The 17847-nt window shown below is 44.1% G+C and overlaps 1 protein-coding gene across 2 annotated transcripts in view; it reads right to left on the bottom strand.

Moving 5' to 3' along the window:
* Positions 1–7337: 7337 nt before the first annotated feature.
* The window catches only part of LOC144104473 (fibronectin-like), a 48160-nt gene continuing 37650 nt past the window's right edge, over positions 7338–17847 (bottom strand). For both annotated transcript variants that reach the window (XM_077637512.1, XM_077637513.1), the window contains exons 13-14: positions 10811–11818; positions 7338–9138 (exon numbers count right to left, since the gene is read on the bottom strand). In XM_077637512.1, coding sequence (XP_077493638.1) covers positions 8792–9138; positions 10811–11818 — 1355 coding nt within the window. In that variant the 3' untranslated portion in view covers positions 7338–8791. The remainder of the gene's footprint in view (positions 9139–10810; positions 11819–17847) is intronic.

The raw sequence follows: 17847 nt of genomic DNA, 5'->3' as shown, positions 1-17847 counted from the left end.
TCCAGGGGTTCGCGTGCCACAGTGTCAAAGGCCAATGCAGTTATTAAATGTTTTTTGTGGCAACGAACACAGAAATATTGACAAAATATCAGCTGGGATTTCACAAGTTATGGCAGTACTGGGTTCATAGATTCTCTATGAGCAAAAATAGCCGCTAGCAACTCGGTTTATAAGTATGCCTAAATGATAGTGCGCGATTCCATCATTTTGAACTCACAAGTCTGCTTATCATACATAAATCAATACAATCCAAATACATAGTTCATAAAGAGAGCAGATATTAATACGCCGTTTTGATAAATGGATAAATTTAAAAAATGCGAAACACAAGCAATATTAAGTACAAAGTAGCGCAGAAACCATAGAGCGCAATGAAAGTAACAAGACTGAAGTTGTTGAGGCAAATGTGATAAGGCGATCTTGTTTTTAGAAATAATTAAAGAGAAGAATTTTGTGTTTTAGTATACTATTTATCTAGGATTATTCGATATTTTTCTTCCAATATATATAGTAAGCCAGCGCACGTGTCTCTTAAAGATTGTGAACTGGCACAATGCTCAAGTTTTTATTAATTTGGCAAAGTGCACATCGCATTAGCAGTATAAATAAGGTCATACTTTAAACATAACCACCTCGCCGAACAAATTGTCTCGCTGTAGAGAAGTCAAAGACAATGCGAAATATTATGCAAAGGATGCATTATGATTCTAGATCATGGAAAGAGAGTTTTTCATGCGCTACCAATTCTGTTCGATATTGCATAGAATGCTGCATGTCTTGAAAAAATAAACTGTATTGAATTCAGTCTACCAGTTCAGTGAACACCGCTTCTCGGCTTATGCTTGCGCTGTGTGCAAAACTACGCGAAATTTCTGTGCACAGTACCGGCCCAGAAAGGCGGACCAAAATGAGTTATACTTGTCTCAGCCTTTTAGAATATGCACGTGATTCCGTCCAACGGTGCCATTCAGAGGGTTGCATTTGTTGTCTTTTTAGCGAGATTGTAGGCAGGACGTCCACGCAAATTAGGGTCACCTGTTCCTTGACAAGCGAAAGAAAAATCGCGCTCATTCTGAAACTGTATATAAGGACCTATGTCAGAGACTGGCTGCAGCAAGGCCGAACGGCGGGCTGTCTTTTCGGCATGCGCTCCACAGATGAGGAAGGGGAGTGCCCGAACCGACGTGTTGTACACCAAGCTAAATACATGCATGTTCGACCAACGAAAAATCGCGTGCAATCGGTTTCTTACCTTGAGCGACTACATATGGTTTCAATGGGAGTGTTCAACGCGCGATAGAAGCTGAGTCATGTAGTGAATCAAGTCCTACACTTGAGCCGAATTGATCTCCGCATCGTGGGGCTCCTACAGCAATTCTGCCTTCTTTAAAAAAAAAAGATCGTATATAATGTGGCTATTAGTGTGGATGAGGTGCAACACTGAAAGCGTCAAAAGCGAATGGAAGCGCTGAATGAAAAAAAAGGAAATAAATGTGAAAATAAAAAAAGCAAAAAAAGAAGAGAATGGGAATAAAGTAAGGAGGGAAAGAAGGCAGAACGAAAGATGAGGAGGCAAGATATCGTGCGGCATTCGAAAAGTTGTTAGGCTCGTCGCCCAGCTAAAGCTGGCGCATGGCTTACACGGTTTCTAACCGTTCGGCGTTGAGTTCGCGACGTTTCGGCACAGGCACAGTGCTCTTTAAAGTAGTAGTACGACCCGTTCTTTCCATTTGTACCGATTAGGCCTAAAAGCCAATATTTATTAATACTGCGTTATCGTGAGCACTGCACTGCGGACGCAAAAGATGGCAGTTGAAAATCCTGCTTCCATACCGTTCAATTTCAGGAAAAGCACCCATGTCGCCACGTGCTTTCAACGTGCAGTAAGGCAGTGCTACATGAATGCGCCATAATTTGAGCCGAACGGGTACATTGTGCCGTGTCATGCCAGAGAATATGCGCCTCGCATTTCGAAGTGGCGGGAATTAGATTAACCAGCGCTGCATTTGTCCGGGACGACAACATTTTACAGCCCTGCGCCTAACACCTCCCCCCCCCCCCCCCACCCCCATTCAAAAGAAAGACCCACCCACCTGACACACCCCACGGCTAGGCATCACTCACCTGTCCAAGGGCCAGTCCCGAGAGCAAGCGCTGTTGTTCACATAAGCTGAGAAACAGCGGCGTGTCAAAAAATATAACAAAAGGACACAAAAATGCGTGCACGGTGAGTAAACACTCGCAGAACGGGATTTGACAGGCTATTGAAAGTTTTGAGCTGCAGCCTCACGAATATCCAAAAAAGAAAATCAATTCCTTGCACAAATAGCTTTACCCTGTCAGTACCCACCTACTTGGGCGGAAAATAATGTCCAACATTCTTGAACAAAATTTTGAATATTAGAAAGTTATAAGCCCCGTCGCGGTGGCTCAGTGGTTAGAGCGCTCGACTACTGATCCGGAGTTCCCGGGTTCGAACCCGACCGCGGCGGCTGCGCTTTTATGGAGGAAAAACGCTAAGGCGCCCGTGTGCTGCGCGATGTCAGTGCACGTTAAAGATCCCCAGGTGGTCGAAATTATGCCGGAGCCCTCCACTACGGCACCTATTCTTCCTTTCTTCTTTCATTCCCTCGTTTATCCCTTCCCTTACGGCGCGGTTCAGGTGTCCAAAGATATATGAGACAGATACTGCGCCATTTCCTTTCCCCAAAAAACCAATTATTATAGAAAGTTATAAGGTGCTGTTATTGAAATATTGAAGGCAATGGTCCATTATTGAGAAGCATAGCCCGAATCTATCTTTTAAAGTTTTTCCATAGATCGCATCGAACAGTTAAGACTGGCGTTGAAAACCGATGGGGAACGGTTTTGGCGATAGCAGAAAACGTTGATAGCAAAAAAAAAAAAAATGCAGGCCTGTCGACGGGAGATCTGCGGATATATTGATTGTTGCAGTGAAATCTTACAGTATATGAAAAAATTGCGTTCATAAACTCCTTCCGGTTCAAAAATGCGTTTGTCCAGAATTGTTGCGCATGTATAAGACATACGAGGAATCTTGAAATTGGACTATGGAAAACGAAGCGCCTAATGAAAAAGAAAACGATGCGCTAAGGTCGGGGAAATAGAAAGAAAGCTGCTCGGTTTGGAGAACAAACAAGTTCGTGACATCCAAGCGAGAATAATAAGGGTAAAATAAACTTGAGTCGGACAAGTACAGCAGAAAAGAGACAAAAATTATGGTGGGGCAAGAAAAAAAGGATTGAAAATAAAATGCCCCAGCCCGAGCAGGAAAGAGAAAGGCGAAGTTCTCAAATCAGGCAAAGTGTATACAGATATCGAAGCAGCGCATGTAATATTTCCAATATTGGCAATACATTGGCAAAGCCGGTCCTACATTGGTCCAGAGTGAACCCATTCATGTCCAATATTGGGCCCATAACTTGTGATGCTGGGTAAGGCCCGACAAAGAAAAGTTTTGCGGGAAGTTAAATTCAGTAAATTTGCTAGGAAAAAGTGAGAGCACCTGGTGCGGGACAAAGGCAAGAGTTAGCTCATTACGAGAGAATTTCAGCTTGAATTGGACGAAACATGTCTGATGGGGTTGACTACGCCATGCGTGTTACGCTGCCAGAGAAAAGTCTCTTCCGCATAGACTCCAACTGCGCATCAAAAACTGATCTGTTATTCGCAGTGGGCGGTGAAAGAACACAATAACTTTCTAATTTGATGGTGTGTGAGCAGGAAAGAAGGAGGAGGCGTAAAATACGGCTGCACGCTATGGAGAAACATCCGCATCCGAACGGCAGGAAGTAATTCACATAATGCTCTGGCTCTTCTGACCAGTAACGCACAGCGCTATAGAAACGCTAGGTGGCGTTCCGAAACTCGAATATAATTGCTCTTCTACGCCGCCCACGATGAAGCGTGAATTTCTCGTGGGAAACAACGCATCGAAAACGAGGCTGGTCACCGTTTCTGGCTCACACAAAACTGTGCAGCGCCATGAAAGCTGTAGAATCGCCGCCGAGATGTAATGCGCCGTAATGGTTTATGGATAATCAATTGTTTCGGACAAAAGCTTCACTGCGGGGTATGAGGAATGCCGTGCTGGAGGTCATCGGTAAAAGTTTAGGTCACCTAGGGTCGCCTAGCTTGCAGAGAGCTCTCAGTGCCCGGGCGTTCTTGCATTCCGCCTCTATCGATATAAGACTGCCGCTTGGGCTCTCACTCAGCAGCCAAACGTTCTAGCTATCACCACTGCGCACAATGACTCGCAATGTGCAGTAAAATACAGTCGCACTTATTACTACGTGCAACGCACGAGATGTGTGTGAGTTTTACCGCACGAAGCAGTGTGAGCTTGGGCTCCTGTAATGTGACTCATTTCGACGTGAATCGAAAGGAATATGTTCACTTTCTGAGTAGTGTATGATCGCGTGGTAGGCTCATACAAAGTGGACAACGAAGTTCACTAGCAACGAATAAGTTGCAGGTTACAATCAAGCGCGATTAGTATTCGCACAAACGCGCAGAATTCTTTCACAGCGCATGCGTCTAAGCACGTGGGGTACCATAGCTTGAACTGAAAGTGCGGACGGTAGCCCGAAGCGCCATTTTCCAACTGGTGTCCTTTGCCAGGTTGGTTACTCGATAGAATACGGAGTAGAAGGTTTGTCCACACTCCATTTTTTTTAGAGCGCAGCTTTTCGTGGGTTTAGCCACGTCACCGCCGTCGCTGTAACAGAGTCAAACCATAAATAAATAAAAATAAACATTTCCCGAGTCGGATTGGAACCTGCGGCACCGCAAACAGATCAGCTTCGCTGGCCACTGTACAAGAGCACTAGGATACCGCCGCAGCCAATCACGTGTTGCGCTCAACTTCAACACATGCACTGTCGCGCTGGGCATTGCACACCATCGTCTTCATCAAGCTAATACTGCTATCGAGCCAACGTCTGCCGACGACCCAGCAAAGCAAAGCAATTATCCTACAGAGCCTGAGACACCTACATAGCTACGCTCAAACTTTGCATCAGGGAGAATCGCAATCATCCTTAGAATATTTTTCTGAGTGCAATGATCGTCACAGTGCGTCTCGTACCGGCTGCAGCACTGCAACGTTTTCTACCGAGAGCGTAGCCGCGATTAGGATTCGGAAAGGCGAGCGAATTCCGAACAACAGCGGCGAGAATTGCCGAGCGCGGAACAATACCTGTCAGCTGGGAGTGGGCGTAGGCATGAACGCAAGCGGCCACCAACTCACGCTGGCATAGTACGCACACAGCGCCTAGTTCCCGCCGCTCTCGAATACCTGGGCCGTGTAATGCGCTGGCGAAATAACACCGGCTAGTAGTAGACGTGAGACAACGCCTCTCCGCCCGCAGTGCGAGCGAAGGCATCTGGAACAGGCTCCCCGAACAAATGAAGGGTTTCTTGTCGACGCGGAAACGTGGGCTGGATAATGCAGCGGCACCGGAGGCCAGCCGAGATAGGCCGAGCCAGGCGAGATGTCCGGCCTGGAATGCTGGCTGCCGCGGCTGTTGCCAAACGCCCCCACCGTCGTTTGATTCGGCTTTCCCTAGCCTGGCTGCAGTGGGGGCGGTTTATCCCTAGGCTGCCGGCTGGGACAAAGCAATGCCCTCTGCATTGGGCATTGGACAAAGCATTGTCCCCAAGGGGACACTGTACAAAGGAGGGCAGCAGAGGGCGCCACGTATATACGCTAGGGGCGAAGACACTGATCTACGTAAAGGACGACAGACTATCGAGTATATGCCCGCCATATTCAAAACGATGAGCTAAACCAACAGCACGCTCACTGGGCTCGGCAGCACCCTAGTAAAAAAATATTCATATATCACCGGGGTCGCTAGTCGGTTAACAATTCTTTCCAAATTCCGTTTCATTTCTCGAAAAAAACAAGATGAAATTTAATTCGAAAAGAATGGTTAACAATATACCAATCCAGCTGTACCGCGTTGCTTCGACAGACGCTTTCAGATACCCACGAAACACTTGGTGCAACTGCTTATGAAATGCATTTCCACCGGCCGCACAAAGCCCGCGTTATTTATCGCGGCTATCCATTTCTTGTACCTATACTACTGCTCGTTCATTTTTTTTTCATTCCTTCCTAACTCGGTTGAGTTCCTTGTCAGCTTCTACGGAAAGGGAACGGAGCAAACAGGAGGCAATTCCCAGACAAGAACAAGAACACAAGTGCATGCCATCCCTCTTGCTGGGAATTGCATTGTGCTTGTGCTCACAGCCTTCCGGAAATGTCATGTACTAACTGCCCAAACCCAAGTTCTATCTAAGTATCAAGTCAGCCGCCCCAGGGTTTGCAGTCAGCATCCGTACGGTCTTTACGTGAACTCTCTGCTCACCCTGGCGTTATAGCGCTGTTCTAAAAATGCCTACCTTATTTGGATAACCTGACTAGGCAATAATCTACCTGCATAAAACATGCACGTTGTGTCTGCTGTACGTAGCCATAAATAAAGCGTGCGGTTTTAAAGACTTGAGTGTTCTGTGTTGATATACTAAAAAACAGGATTAATCCTTGGTTAATCAGGATTTAACTAAATCTTGATTAACAAACTCTTACTAATGCAGCAAGCGAGCTCTGACGTGCGGACGCATAAGTTACTGCCGTTAAAATGGGATTAAAAAAAGTAGGTCTCCCAGGTGCGGGCATGAAGTTTTGACAAAACTCGGCAGTGCGGGCCTTGGAATGCATTTTTGCATTAAAAACAACTATCAGATCGCCATTAGGTGTTAATTTTAATATCTGATGCCTACATTCCTTAGTCGCATATTGCCTTGCCCGGACCATCAGAGCGAACAATTGGTTTCCTACTAGCTGTTTTCTCCTTGTAAATGCCTTAGGGTTTTTAGTTGTCTTGAAGAGTGTATGATCACAAATAATTATGCATTCTTTTTTTTTCTCACTGGTAGGACAGACGATTAGCCCAAGTAATAGTGCTCAGCAAAAATTTTTATTCGCATTGTTTGGCACAATATTTGACATTTGGAAAAATGTGAAGGTCAACATCACTCGCATCTAAAAGAAACCTGAATTTCTGCCTTCAGCTAACGCCAGAGAGCTGGGTGGCTAAAAATATATAATGGTCATATAACATATATAAGCAGCTGTGGCAAGCATGTCATTCGTGTGGATTGAAGCGCATTTGAAAGAACAGTAAAATAATCGCAAATACTGTTAAGCTTTAAAACTCTTTGTTTCCCGTTTAGCTAGTGGTGCTGTCTGGATGAATTTCTATTCCAATCAAACGTAATTCGTCAAAATAACATCAACTGATTGCTTTCTCTTTTTGTTTGAGTACGAAAGAGGTACCATGACGAAAAACAAAACCGAACATTCTCTGTCGTCACAAAAGATTTTTAGAGTATTTTTGTCCGTAAATTTGTAGTAGCAGAATTTTCTGTATTAACAAAAGAATATCTATATTATTGTGCTGCCCCTTATTGTAGCGATCAAACCACAAAAACATACTACAGAAAAATACTACAGTACTACAGAAAAATACTACAATACTGGAGAAACATCTGCAGTCACGACGAAACAACAAAACACCTGTAGTGGTTTGCTTAAGATTCTGTAGATTTTTTTTTAACTGGCTTAGTATGAATTAATCCCTGCATGCTCACAAATATATTGGTGCTCCTCGTTTACCCGGGTGAATTTTGTTAACCAGACACTGCCATGTTTTCAAGGTTTTGTTGAAGTGTAGGAAGAACTCGAAAAAACTTGGAGGCAAGCTTAAAGCGTAAGATATGTTTGAGCTTCGAATGAACTTGATCTTTATTTGAAGATTAGTGAAGTGTATCGAGTGCATATCAAGTGCATACTATCAGTATGCACTTGACAAATCAGTGTCCAATCAGAGAGTACAGAGAAACACGTGTGTGTATTGGCACACAAAACCTCATTTATTTACAAACACATCGCACGAAAAAAAAATGTGACCAGAAAACACTACCATTGCTTTCAAGAAGCAGACATACTCTCTTCATGCTTCTCGTGGAATAAGATTCTGTCAAAAAATGAAAGCGCGCACAAGATCAAAGGCAGTCGCATTAAAATATTTGTACACTGTTCTGACTTTCCCAGTCTTTTCCCCGCTAAGCATAGATTGTCGTAAGATGGATGCCTAACTGGAATCTCTTCTTCGCAGAACACACCTCGCAGCATAGTCATTGTAGTGCCATCAGTGCTACCTTGAAAGTAATTAACCTATCTTTTTAAACTCAATTTATTTTGGGGCATACACTTCTTTATTGTTTAACGTTCAATTTGACGTTATATGCTTTGAGCGTAGCAGATATAAGCACTACAGTTACAAATACCCACAACGTACAATTCCCGAATGTGTTCAGTGCCGTTGCTCTAATGCTCAAGTTCTTCAATTCCTCGATTCAAGTACGATTCCTCAATTCACTGGCCCCAAACCTATATTGTACACAGAACATTGGGACTGAGAGTTCTGTGAACGCACCAGCTTTAAGCTCAATATAAAGCACAGATATTTGAATGCTGTATTCTGATTGGTCTAATACTTAGCGGTTAGGTGACTGTCACGCCGCCAGCGGCTATGAAATGAACTGCTCAAGGCTCCATAACAGATAAAAAATGATGATAAATATTTATGTGGACATTGGTGGTTTCAAATCTGGGTACTGCAGCTCATATAGCTAAAGGCACGTAACTGCGACTGCGTTCCTAGTCTATTGTGACCTCTGGCGTCGGACGGATGACTCGTATTTAGTTAATGGTGGGATGGTCGATGGTGGTGTGCTCTTCTCCTTTGCTTGCAGTAGGCGTGAAGCGAACCCTGACTTTGGCTCCATCGAGCGGTTCGTCCAGGTGCACGTTGTAGGCGTGAATGAAGATGTTGCACGGAACTCCGGGGCTCAACTGAGGCATCCGGAGGGCCGTCCTGCTGGGGTCGAGGGTGACGACCGTGCTATTGCCCTTGATGTCACCGTTCACGCACGTGAATTTCACTTCGTAACCGGCGCCCGGGCCGTTCCAGGACTCTGGAGGAAGCCAGGTGAGGATGTGGCCGTTGTTCAGTTCAGCGACAGAAACGTTCCTGGGTTTGGTGGGTGCTGGAAAAGAAAAGTATCGACTGATTGGAGATATGTGCATCAACTGCATGCTGTAGCGCATTAATGGCGCTAAGAAAGTTGTTTTAAATTCTCTTTTTATTGATGTTCTGTGCAGTGCATGCACTAGTACAACGAGGCAGTAAACCGTTAGCAAGAAGAATGTGTTCAGTGTTTTTTTTTTCCTCTTCGCGACAGCGCAATCATAACTATCAACATTAAGAAAACGCAGTTATCGGACCAGGCTATCAGTATGAATAGAACGCTTAGTGTGGAACTGCCAAAAGTCCAAACAGATGGCTGCTATTCAAGTCTGAATTTTTTAAAAGAAAACGTACCAAACAATTCTGGACAAAAACATTTTTCAACAGGAAACAATATTGTTAACGCAATATTTTATAAAAATTGTAAGATTTCCTTATAAATATTACTATATCCGAAGATCTCCCCTCAGTAAGCTTGCATTTCTTTGCCATTAAGTTTTTACTATTCTCAGATATGTTCCCTATTGCTTTTCTTAAGAGCCTTAACTACTTGACGCGCGTGAGGAAAAAACTTTAAAAGAAAGATACTGCTGTGCATGAGAAGAATGAACTATTATCTTCAATATTTCCACAACAGTACCTCACATTGTTCCAAAGTTCAAAAATTTTGTCCAAGAATGTTTGACATTCTGCAGAGCGCTCGATGGACCGAGGTTGAATTTGTTGGTGACATCATACATCAGAATATCCCTCGCTTCAGGTGCCTGGAACCCGTGCTGCTAAATATTGTCCTGATCTACACTTTACCACCGAAATCTGATGATATTAGGTAATATTAATAATATCTTATGGGACGGAAGTACGTTGATTCATTTGTTTCTTCCAGGCATAAGGAGATCACGGCTGCTTGGGTTCTTTCACTATGTGCGGCCAACAAAGGGGTAGCGGCTGAGCAACTAATTTTCTAACACCTGTACTGCAAACACAGCAATTACTAGCTGACACAAACCACAAGCCGTGCCTTATGCAAAACTCCAAAGTTTTAGCAATTAAACCATATTGACAAAGGTGGAATTAAGTGCTTTGTCGACTTGTAGAGGGGTGTATGAGCACTCGTAAAGTTGATGCTCTTAGCTCATCTTGTACCCACGCCCTCTTTCGCCGCTTCAATGCAAAGAAAACATGATTATTCCAAGCTGTCGAATTTTACGCCCAGAAATGCCGCGGGGATGCGGGCATTTTACGGAGGTCACTAAAGAGGCTAGTATGAAGAATTTACGATCCCAATAAAATACATTTTCCGATTGAAAATGAAAAACGATGGGGAAATACCTTTCGGCGTTATTTTAACCAGGAGCTGGAGTTTGCAATGTGCTAACCGGAGCATTGGTTTACTCTAACTTTTACCGTTATCCGTCAGCCTGAAACATCACTAAAGAGTTGTACTATAGCGTGATCCGCGATCCGCTACCCCGATCTGCTTCCGCGGGCACCACTGACGACACAGTGACACGTGACCAATGGCATGCGCTGAATTGGCCCGACGCGACACACGCGCACGCAGGTGACGTGCATGTGGTGCCATCTGGCGCTCTCGTGGTGTCCTGCGCACGTGCAGTGGCGACTCGCGGAAATCGATCACGGTAGCGGATCGCGCTATTCTAAAACTCTCTAATAAGAAGGCAACTTACCGCCTACAAGCGTTTCGAAGCCTTTGCTGCTGGCCAGGCCCTCAACGTCCAAACCCCGTCCGACGACTCCTGCCGTGACAGTTACGGTGTAGTTCCTCCAAGGGGACAGTTTGCTCAATTCTATCTCGGTGTCACGAGTGGTGAAGTTTCTCACGACATTTCTTTCGGACTCGACGGCGGTTTCGCTTTCCGACGAGCTCTGTCCGGATTGAGACGTCGCAGCATTTCGGTTCACGTCCTGTTGTGGGTGAGCGCTGAGCACAACGCGATAGTACGACCCGTGGATGCGGTCAAATTCTGCCACCTTCGACCAAAACACATCCGCTGAATTCTCTGTCACGCCTGCCACAGTCAGGCCAACAATCTCCGGAATCGGAGGAGTCCAACTTGTGCTAGTGGTCTGGATGATCGCGCTTTCAAACACCTCGTTTTCAGTCCTGACCAGCAGCTGCACTGTGGCGACCAATGCTGCGAAGTTGTCGATTCCTGGAAACGTCACGCTGAAGATGTGGCCAGATACTGTCTTGTTTAGGCAGTCTTGAGCGTTTTCGTGAGTGCCAACACAGAGAGTGACGCGGTATTCCAGGTCATCCATTGATATCACGGAGTTTGTAATAGACCAGGCGACCACCATGTCGGACGTCGAAGGCTTTCTATTCGTCGTTGTAACGGAGACGTTCGCAATAGCGGGAAACCCTTGAGCTTTTGTGGTTGCAAAATGCCGAACGGCGCTGCCTTGCCACGTTACTCTAAGTGAACCGTAAATAGGCACGACTTCTACAACATACTTCGTGTAAGGCTGGAGTCCGTCAATAAGTGCCATCGTACTGTGAGAAGACACAGATGCATTTCGTTTGACGACTTCTCCGGTTTGGTTAGCCTGATATAGCCACCAAGACACCTGGTAGCTCTTCAGGTCTTCATGTTCACCTGGGGGTGCCCAAGATAGGCGGAGCTCTGAGCCGTTTACTGCCTCTACGGTGTAGTTGACGAAGTCCTCTCGAGGGCCTGTAAAATCATAATAGAACTCTTTAAATTTGTTGCGTACAAAAAAGTGCCCAAAGTATTCTTTTTTTAAAAAATAAGCGATAGGCTAAGAGCAAAAGCAAATGGCTTGAAAACGCCGATTACATTCACATTAGGCATCAAGCAAATCGTGAATCTTTCGTTAATATAGGCGCCGCCGCTTGATTAGTTGCCGACGCTCATCTGGCAAGCGGCTCAGGGAAACAGAGTTATCAAGTTGGAATCCGCACTAAACCATGTACCTTAATTTATGATGGTCAGTAAAACAAGTGCCATAATGGATTCTATATGAGAAACTGCTGAGGAGTCACACAGTCCGAAAGAAATTTGGGATTGGAGAAGTGGCTAGAGTTGGCGATATGACGTTCACTGTTGCATTTAATTACACCTTACACTGCTCCATGACTTACATGGTCCACACTCACCCCAACGGGCACTGAAACTCCACTGGATGTCCAGAGGACGTCCCACACGTCTCCATGACATCCAAGGGAGCTTCAGTGCCCATTGGGACATAGTGGCCGATTTCTGTGGTAAATTAACATAGAAAGATCTATATCCAGAAATGTCATTTAAACTGGTCGGTTTCATTTGGAATAATTTATATTCCGGTCATTTGAATGGACGAATGAACGTTAAGAGCGTCCACTTCGAAACAGGGTGGTGGCCGATCGAAGGCAGCAGTCTTGGTACTTTTTTCTCGGTTTATTTTTTAACCAATCTTAAGACATTTGCAAAGCAAAACATAGAAATTCATCGGTTTACGCTATACGAAGTTTGCATCAGAAATTCTTTCTTTAATGCACTGCAACAAGGAATTGTTCCTTTTTTAATGTTTGCCGCACGTGCATTAACCTTACCTTCGTTATTCCTGAATCGTGGGGTTCGGGGATACCGACTGTGCCGGCGTCAACATCTCAGTGGACATTGCCCCATTCTATGCATGCCCAACAATTTTGGACTAAAGCATTTTTGAGCGGGAAAAAGTTTAGGAGCGTATTTTTTTTTCATATATTGTAAGATATCACTATAACCATCAATATATCCGCAGATCAAGTCATTTTTCCTCCCAACAGCAAGCGATTGGAACGACCTTCCCTATGCAATTGCAGATATCACCTGTCCATCAACCTTTCTAGAAAAAATTACGTTCCACCTGTCATCATGAAAAAATGTTTTGCTTCCTCATTTTAACCCCACTCATTATGTAAAACCCCCTACAGGGGGTCTTTAAGGAAATAAAAATGAAATGAAATAAGATCTCCAGTCGACAGGCTTGCATTTTTGCTGTTAACGTTTTTTGCTATTGCCAAAAGCGTTCCCCGTTGGTTTTCTATGGCACTGTTAACTGCTCTATGCAAGCGATGGGAAAACTTTAAAAGAAATATTTTGCTACACATAGGAAGAATGGCCCATTACATTCAGTATTTCCATAACAGCACCTCACAATATTCTAATATGAAAAATTTTTCTCCAAAAATGTTGGACATGAAAATATGCTCAGCTGTTTCTCCTGATTTGCACACACTGCACACGGCTCATCACTTTGGGTAGATTTCTTCTTGTATCTGTGCATTCTAAGACTTCCTGATCTCACTTCGAACAGTTGCGCTCTGCCTCCAGAATTAGCATAGAACGGTTACCAATGCGAAGCCACTAGAAGTCACAAGTTGGTGGCGCCACCTAGTAGGAATTCATGAAACCTTTAGCGGCACGTGTTCTCCCAATGGCTGAGAGCAACTGAGAGTTTCCTGTTATGAACTTCAAATCGAGTGTGTTGACATCTCATTTCCCTGTAATCACAAATCATGCCTTCTGGTTGGTATCCTTGTTTTGCCCAGAAAAAAAAAATAAGGCGTAGTGTCCTTCTCATAGGGATTGAGCGTAAAATCTGATTAAAAATGACTAATTTATCTCCTATTCTTCCATTTGCTCCATTCTGTTATTTGAGTAGAAAGTTGTTTTCCTTCTAGCCCAGGAGCTGCCATTCGGCAGCGCTTAAAACGCTTAAAACCAATTAACCCGCAATGATTAACAGGTATTGCCAATGGCTGCCCACATGTCAACCACGCAACCCCCGTCATTTATTTGCAAAACGTACGTTCAAGAAGTGCGTCATTTGTTACATTAGGCTCAAATTACACGTTGTAGATATAAATACATCAATATTATATCATATTTGAATGCTTCCCTTTTCCACAGCAGAGACCAATATGAATTGAGTCACTAAATATCCACTAAATCACTCATAAATAATTGGAGTCGAGCCTAAAGAGAAAAAAAAGACTAAATAAATAATGATCTTTGCAGAGACCATATATGGGATTCAAATTTTATTCTTGGTAAAATGGTGCCGACCCGACGCGGCAAAGGTGACAACATACGGTCGTTGGCAAAGAATTAAAGAACTTAGTGAAATGAAGAGAGTAGGCAATCTGCAGAATAAGAACCACGGAAATTATATTCCAGAGGTGGCCCTCCTGAGAACTATAGGCGCAATGACTGCGTGAGTATGAAACATTCTACTGCTCTTAGTATCAACATTAGTATCATCCGTATAAATCCTGTTCGCAGAATTCCTGAAATAGCCGCGATGCGTATACACGTCATCGAGAATGAGTATTATACCTCATAATAATGTAATTTCATTAATAATATTACACTAAATAAAGGACGTATGGAACCAGCGAGTACAGTACCGGAACATCCTAATTTGACCCGCAATGTTTTCACGTCGGTCTTTGAGTGCAGTCTTCGCAGTTGCTAGCGCTACATTATACGGTTTCAGGTTAATAAACGATACCATCTAAAAATAATTATATCCAGCCCAGCTTTCCTGCGGAAATAAAAAAAAACGAACATAAAATCCTGATTGCACTAGCCACAGGCTGCAGCACTCGAGTACGACGGCGCTATTTTCAGAATAAGTGCAAAAGTAAGGCATCAAAATTCGAAACGACGTTTGGAGATGTACATGTCACATGTCACTCGCGTAAAAACGAGAACAGAAAAGAAGGGAATACAAAAAAAAGATCACGCTACTTACACATGTCTTGGCCGACCGATTTGTCGACATTGTTACATAAAATAATCAATGGTTCGACGAAAGTTCGTCCGGTCAGGCATTGCATTAAAGATAAAGGAATGCGGTCACTGACCATGTCATGAAATTCAAAGCCGTTTGGAACCTCGTACGGGTTCCTTGATGGTCACTGACCATGTCATGAAATTCAAAGACGTTTGGAACCTCGTACGGGTTCCTCCCTTTATGCACATCGACTAAGCGCTTACTACAGCTGGGGATCCATAACACCATCGACAAACTAATAGAGGCCCACCGTGTAAATCAAATTGTCAGGCTCTCAACATCTAAGCCTGGCAGGAAAATATTACAGAAGCTGAGAATCAGTCCACCCCGGGAAGTCGCTGACAAGATCGACATGCCCATGCAGATGAGATCACACATCGCGACTCACCCCATACCAAAACGCATGGATGAGGAATATAACAGAGGACGGAGACTAGCCAGAGCTAGACACCTCTCTAAGCGCTGGGATGGAAACAAGGACACGATCTACGTCGATGCGGCTGGACCCGCTAACGGAGTCGCGGCAATTGCAGCAGTTTCACCCCGGGGAGATATCATTGCAAGCAGCCTTATCCAAGCGGTGGATACCACATCGGCTGAAGAAGCGGCTATCGCGCTAGCGATATCAAAGAACAGCGAGGCAACGGTTATGTCCGACTCACAAGCAGCGGTACGCAATTACCTCAGAGGCCGCGTTGGCGCTCCGTGTTGGGAAATTTTGGAAAGGTCTAATTCTTCCAACATCCAGATCTTCTGGACGCCAGGGCACCTCTCAACGACGGGCAATGAGGCGGCCAACACAGCTGCTCGAGCTCTCCTCCTCCGAGCATCTGGCACGCAGCCTCTCTCTGACATAGTTGACAACCCCTCACCCTTACTAAGCTGTAACAAAAGAACTGTAGCGCGACCAAGACGACCTTACTAAGCTACGCAGAAATTACGGAGTACTATAAGATCACAAGAAGGAAATATCCTCTTCCTCACAAAACCCTAAGTAAATATGAAGAGCACATAATCAGGCGACTACAAACTAATACTCTGCCCAATCCTTACCTAATGAGTAAATGGTACCCAGAAACCTACCATTCGTCCTGCCCCTTCTGTGGAGCAGTTGGCACACTCTTTCACGCGGTTTGGGAATGTCAAGAAAACCCAGACTTGGGCAGCAATACCGATCCGACTCATGAGCGCTGGGAGGCAACCCTTCATAGCCACAGCCCACTCGACCAGAAATTGCTGGTTGAGAGGGGCCGGATTATGATGGCGACCAATGGGTTCTCGTACTGAACCCACCCAGTTTTTGTGCTCTGAATAAATGTTTTTCCTCCTCCTCCTCGTACGGGTTCCTTGATCAAGGAACCCGTACGAGGTTCCAAACGTCTTTGAATTTCATGACATGGTCAGTGACCATCAAGGAACCCGTACGAGGTTCCAAACGGCTTTGAATTTCATGACATGGTCAGTGACCATCAAGGAACCCGTACGAGGTTCCGAAACGTCTTTGAATTTCATGACATGGTCAGTGACCGCAATCCTTTTTCTTTGTTACATAACAATGAGATTAAAATAAAATCCGAGCCATATTACATATTCAGTTGAGAATGCATGCGCAAAATTCGTCACCGGGGGGAATGGAGGAAATATGTTTGTAGTCATTCAAACTGAAAGCTCAGTAAAGGTTGAGTCAAATGCCTGTCTGCGGAACATTTATCAGTTTGAAGGACATTAACAAGGAAAATTAGTAGCGGAAGTAAACAGATAATTTCAGCCATGCATGGACAAGGGAGCCTCCACATGCCATTGGTCGAATGAACTACAATCAACGAGGAAATGGTACTTAGTGCTTAGGCGATATATACAGGATGTCTCACCTAAGACTGAGATTTACAAAATTTGGTTTATTTAGTGATAAGAGCGCTTTTTTCGGCACAGCATGTAAGTGCTGTAGTGCATCAGAGTAGAGCTAAGAAGTGCTAACTAGTAGGCTGGTTAACTACTATTGAATTGTTAGCGTTTTAACTATTACTATTAAGCTGCTTATTTATAGAGAGGCGTGTAGACCCTCTGACAAAATGAGCAGCTTAAGAGTAATAGTTAAAAAGTTATTCAGTAGAAGTCAACCAGCTTGATAGTTAGCACGTCTCAGGAGTATTCTGATGCACTGCACAGCTGACAGTGTTATGCCTAAAAACCGCTCTTCTAGGTCAAAAATTCCATTTTTGAAAACTGCCGAAAATCTCAGGTGAAACATCCTGTATCGGCACCAGTAACTTCCACCCCTTCGTGAAAAATCCAGATCTTGCCTTTACGTGAGCTAAATCATACAAAAATTTTATCATGACAGATGCGACCTGACTGACAATGTCTAATACTAGATATGCATTATGTGTATGAATGGTCTTCAGATAAGCCTAATCGTTCAGCTTAACGTTTTCACTGTATTCCACAAGGGTAAAGTTGTTTACTAAAATGCATGACCGCTCCCTTAATTCCGCGCCATTAATTGAGTGGTAAGGTAAGGTTGTGTCCAAAGGTATGAAGACAGGAGGTGGTATTGTAAACGCTCATTACATAAAGAATATCCATGAGATGCAATATTGTAAAGAAATAACAAATCCAGTAAACATTTAAAAACTATACCAGCTGCTTTACAAGGACAGAACTGATTGTGTTCTGGGTTTGGCTAGGCTTGTTTTAAATTCAAAGCAGGCAGTATGAAGCAAGGTAATTTCTACGGTATTGCTCTTTACCAGGACACCAATGTGTTATATCTTGTTTCCACCGCAAAATACGAGTGTGCTTACGTATCAACGTTACTTATTTATGCGTAACACGTATAACGGGCATATGTTTTACTCTGCATTTATTGAACTCGCGCGAAGACTTCTGCTTTGACATCATTAACGTGGCACTTTTATTAATA

Source organism: Amblyomma americanum, chromosome 9 (assembly GCF_052857255.1).
Source record: "Amblyomma americanum isolate KBUSLIRL-KWMA chromosome 9, ASM5285725v1, whole genome shotgun sequence".
Lineage (NCBI taxonomy): Eukaryota > Metazoa > Arthropoda > Arachnida > Ixodida > Ixodidae > Amblyomma > Amblyomma americanum.
This window is presented reverse-complemented; position numbering and strand designations above follow the sequence as displayed.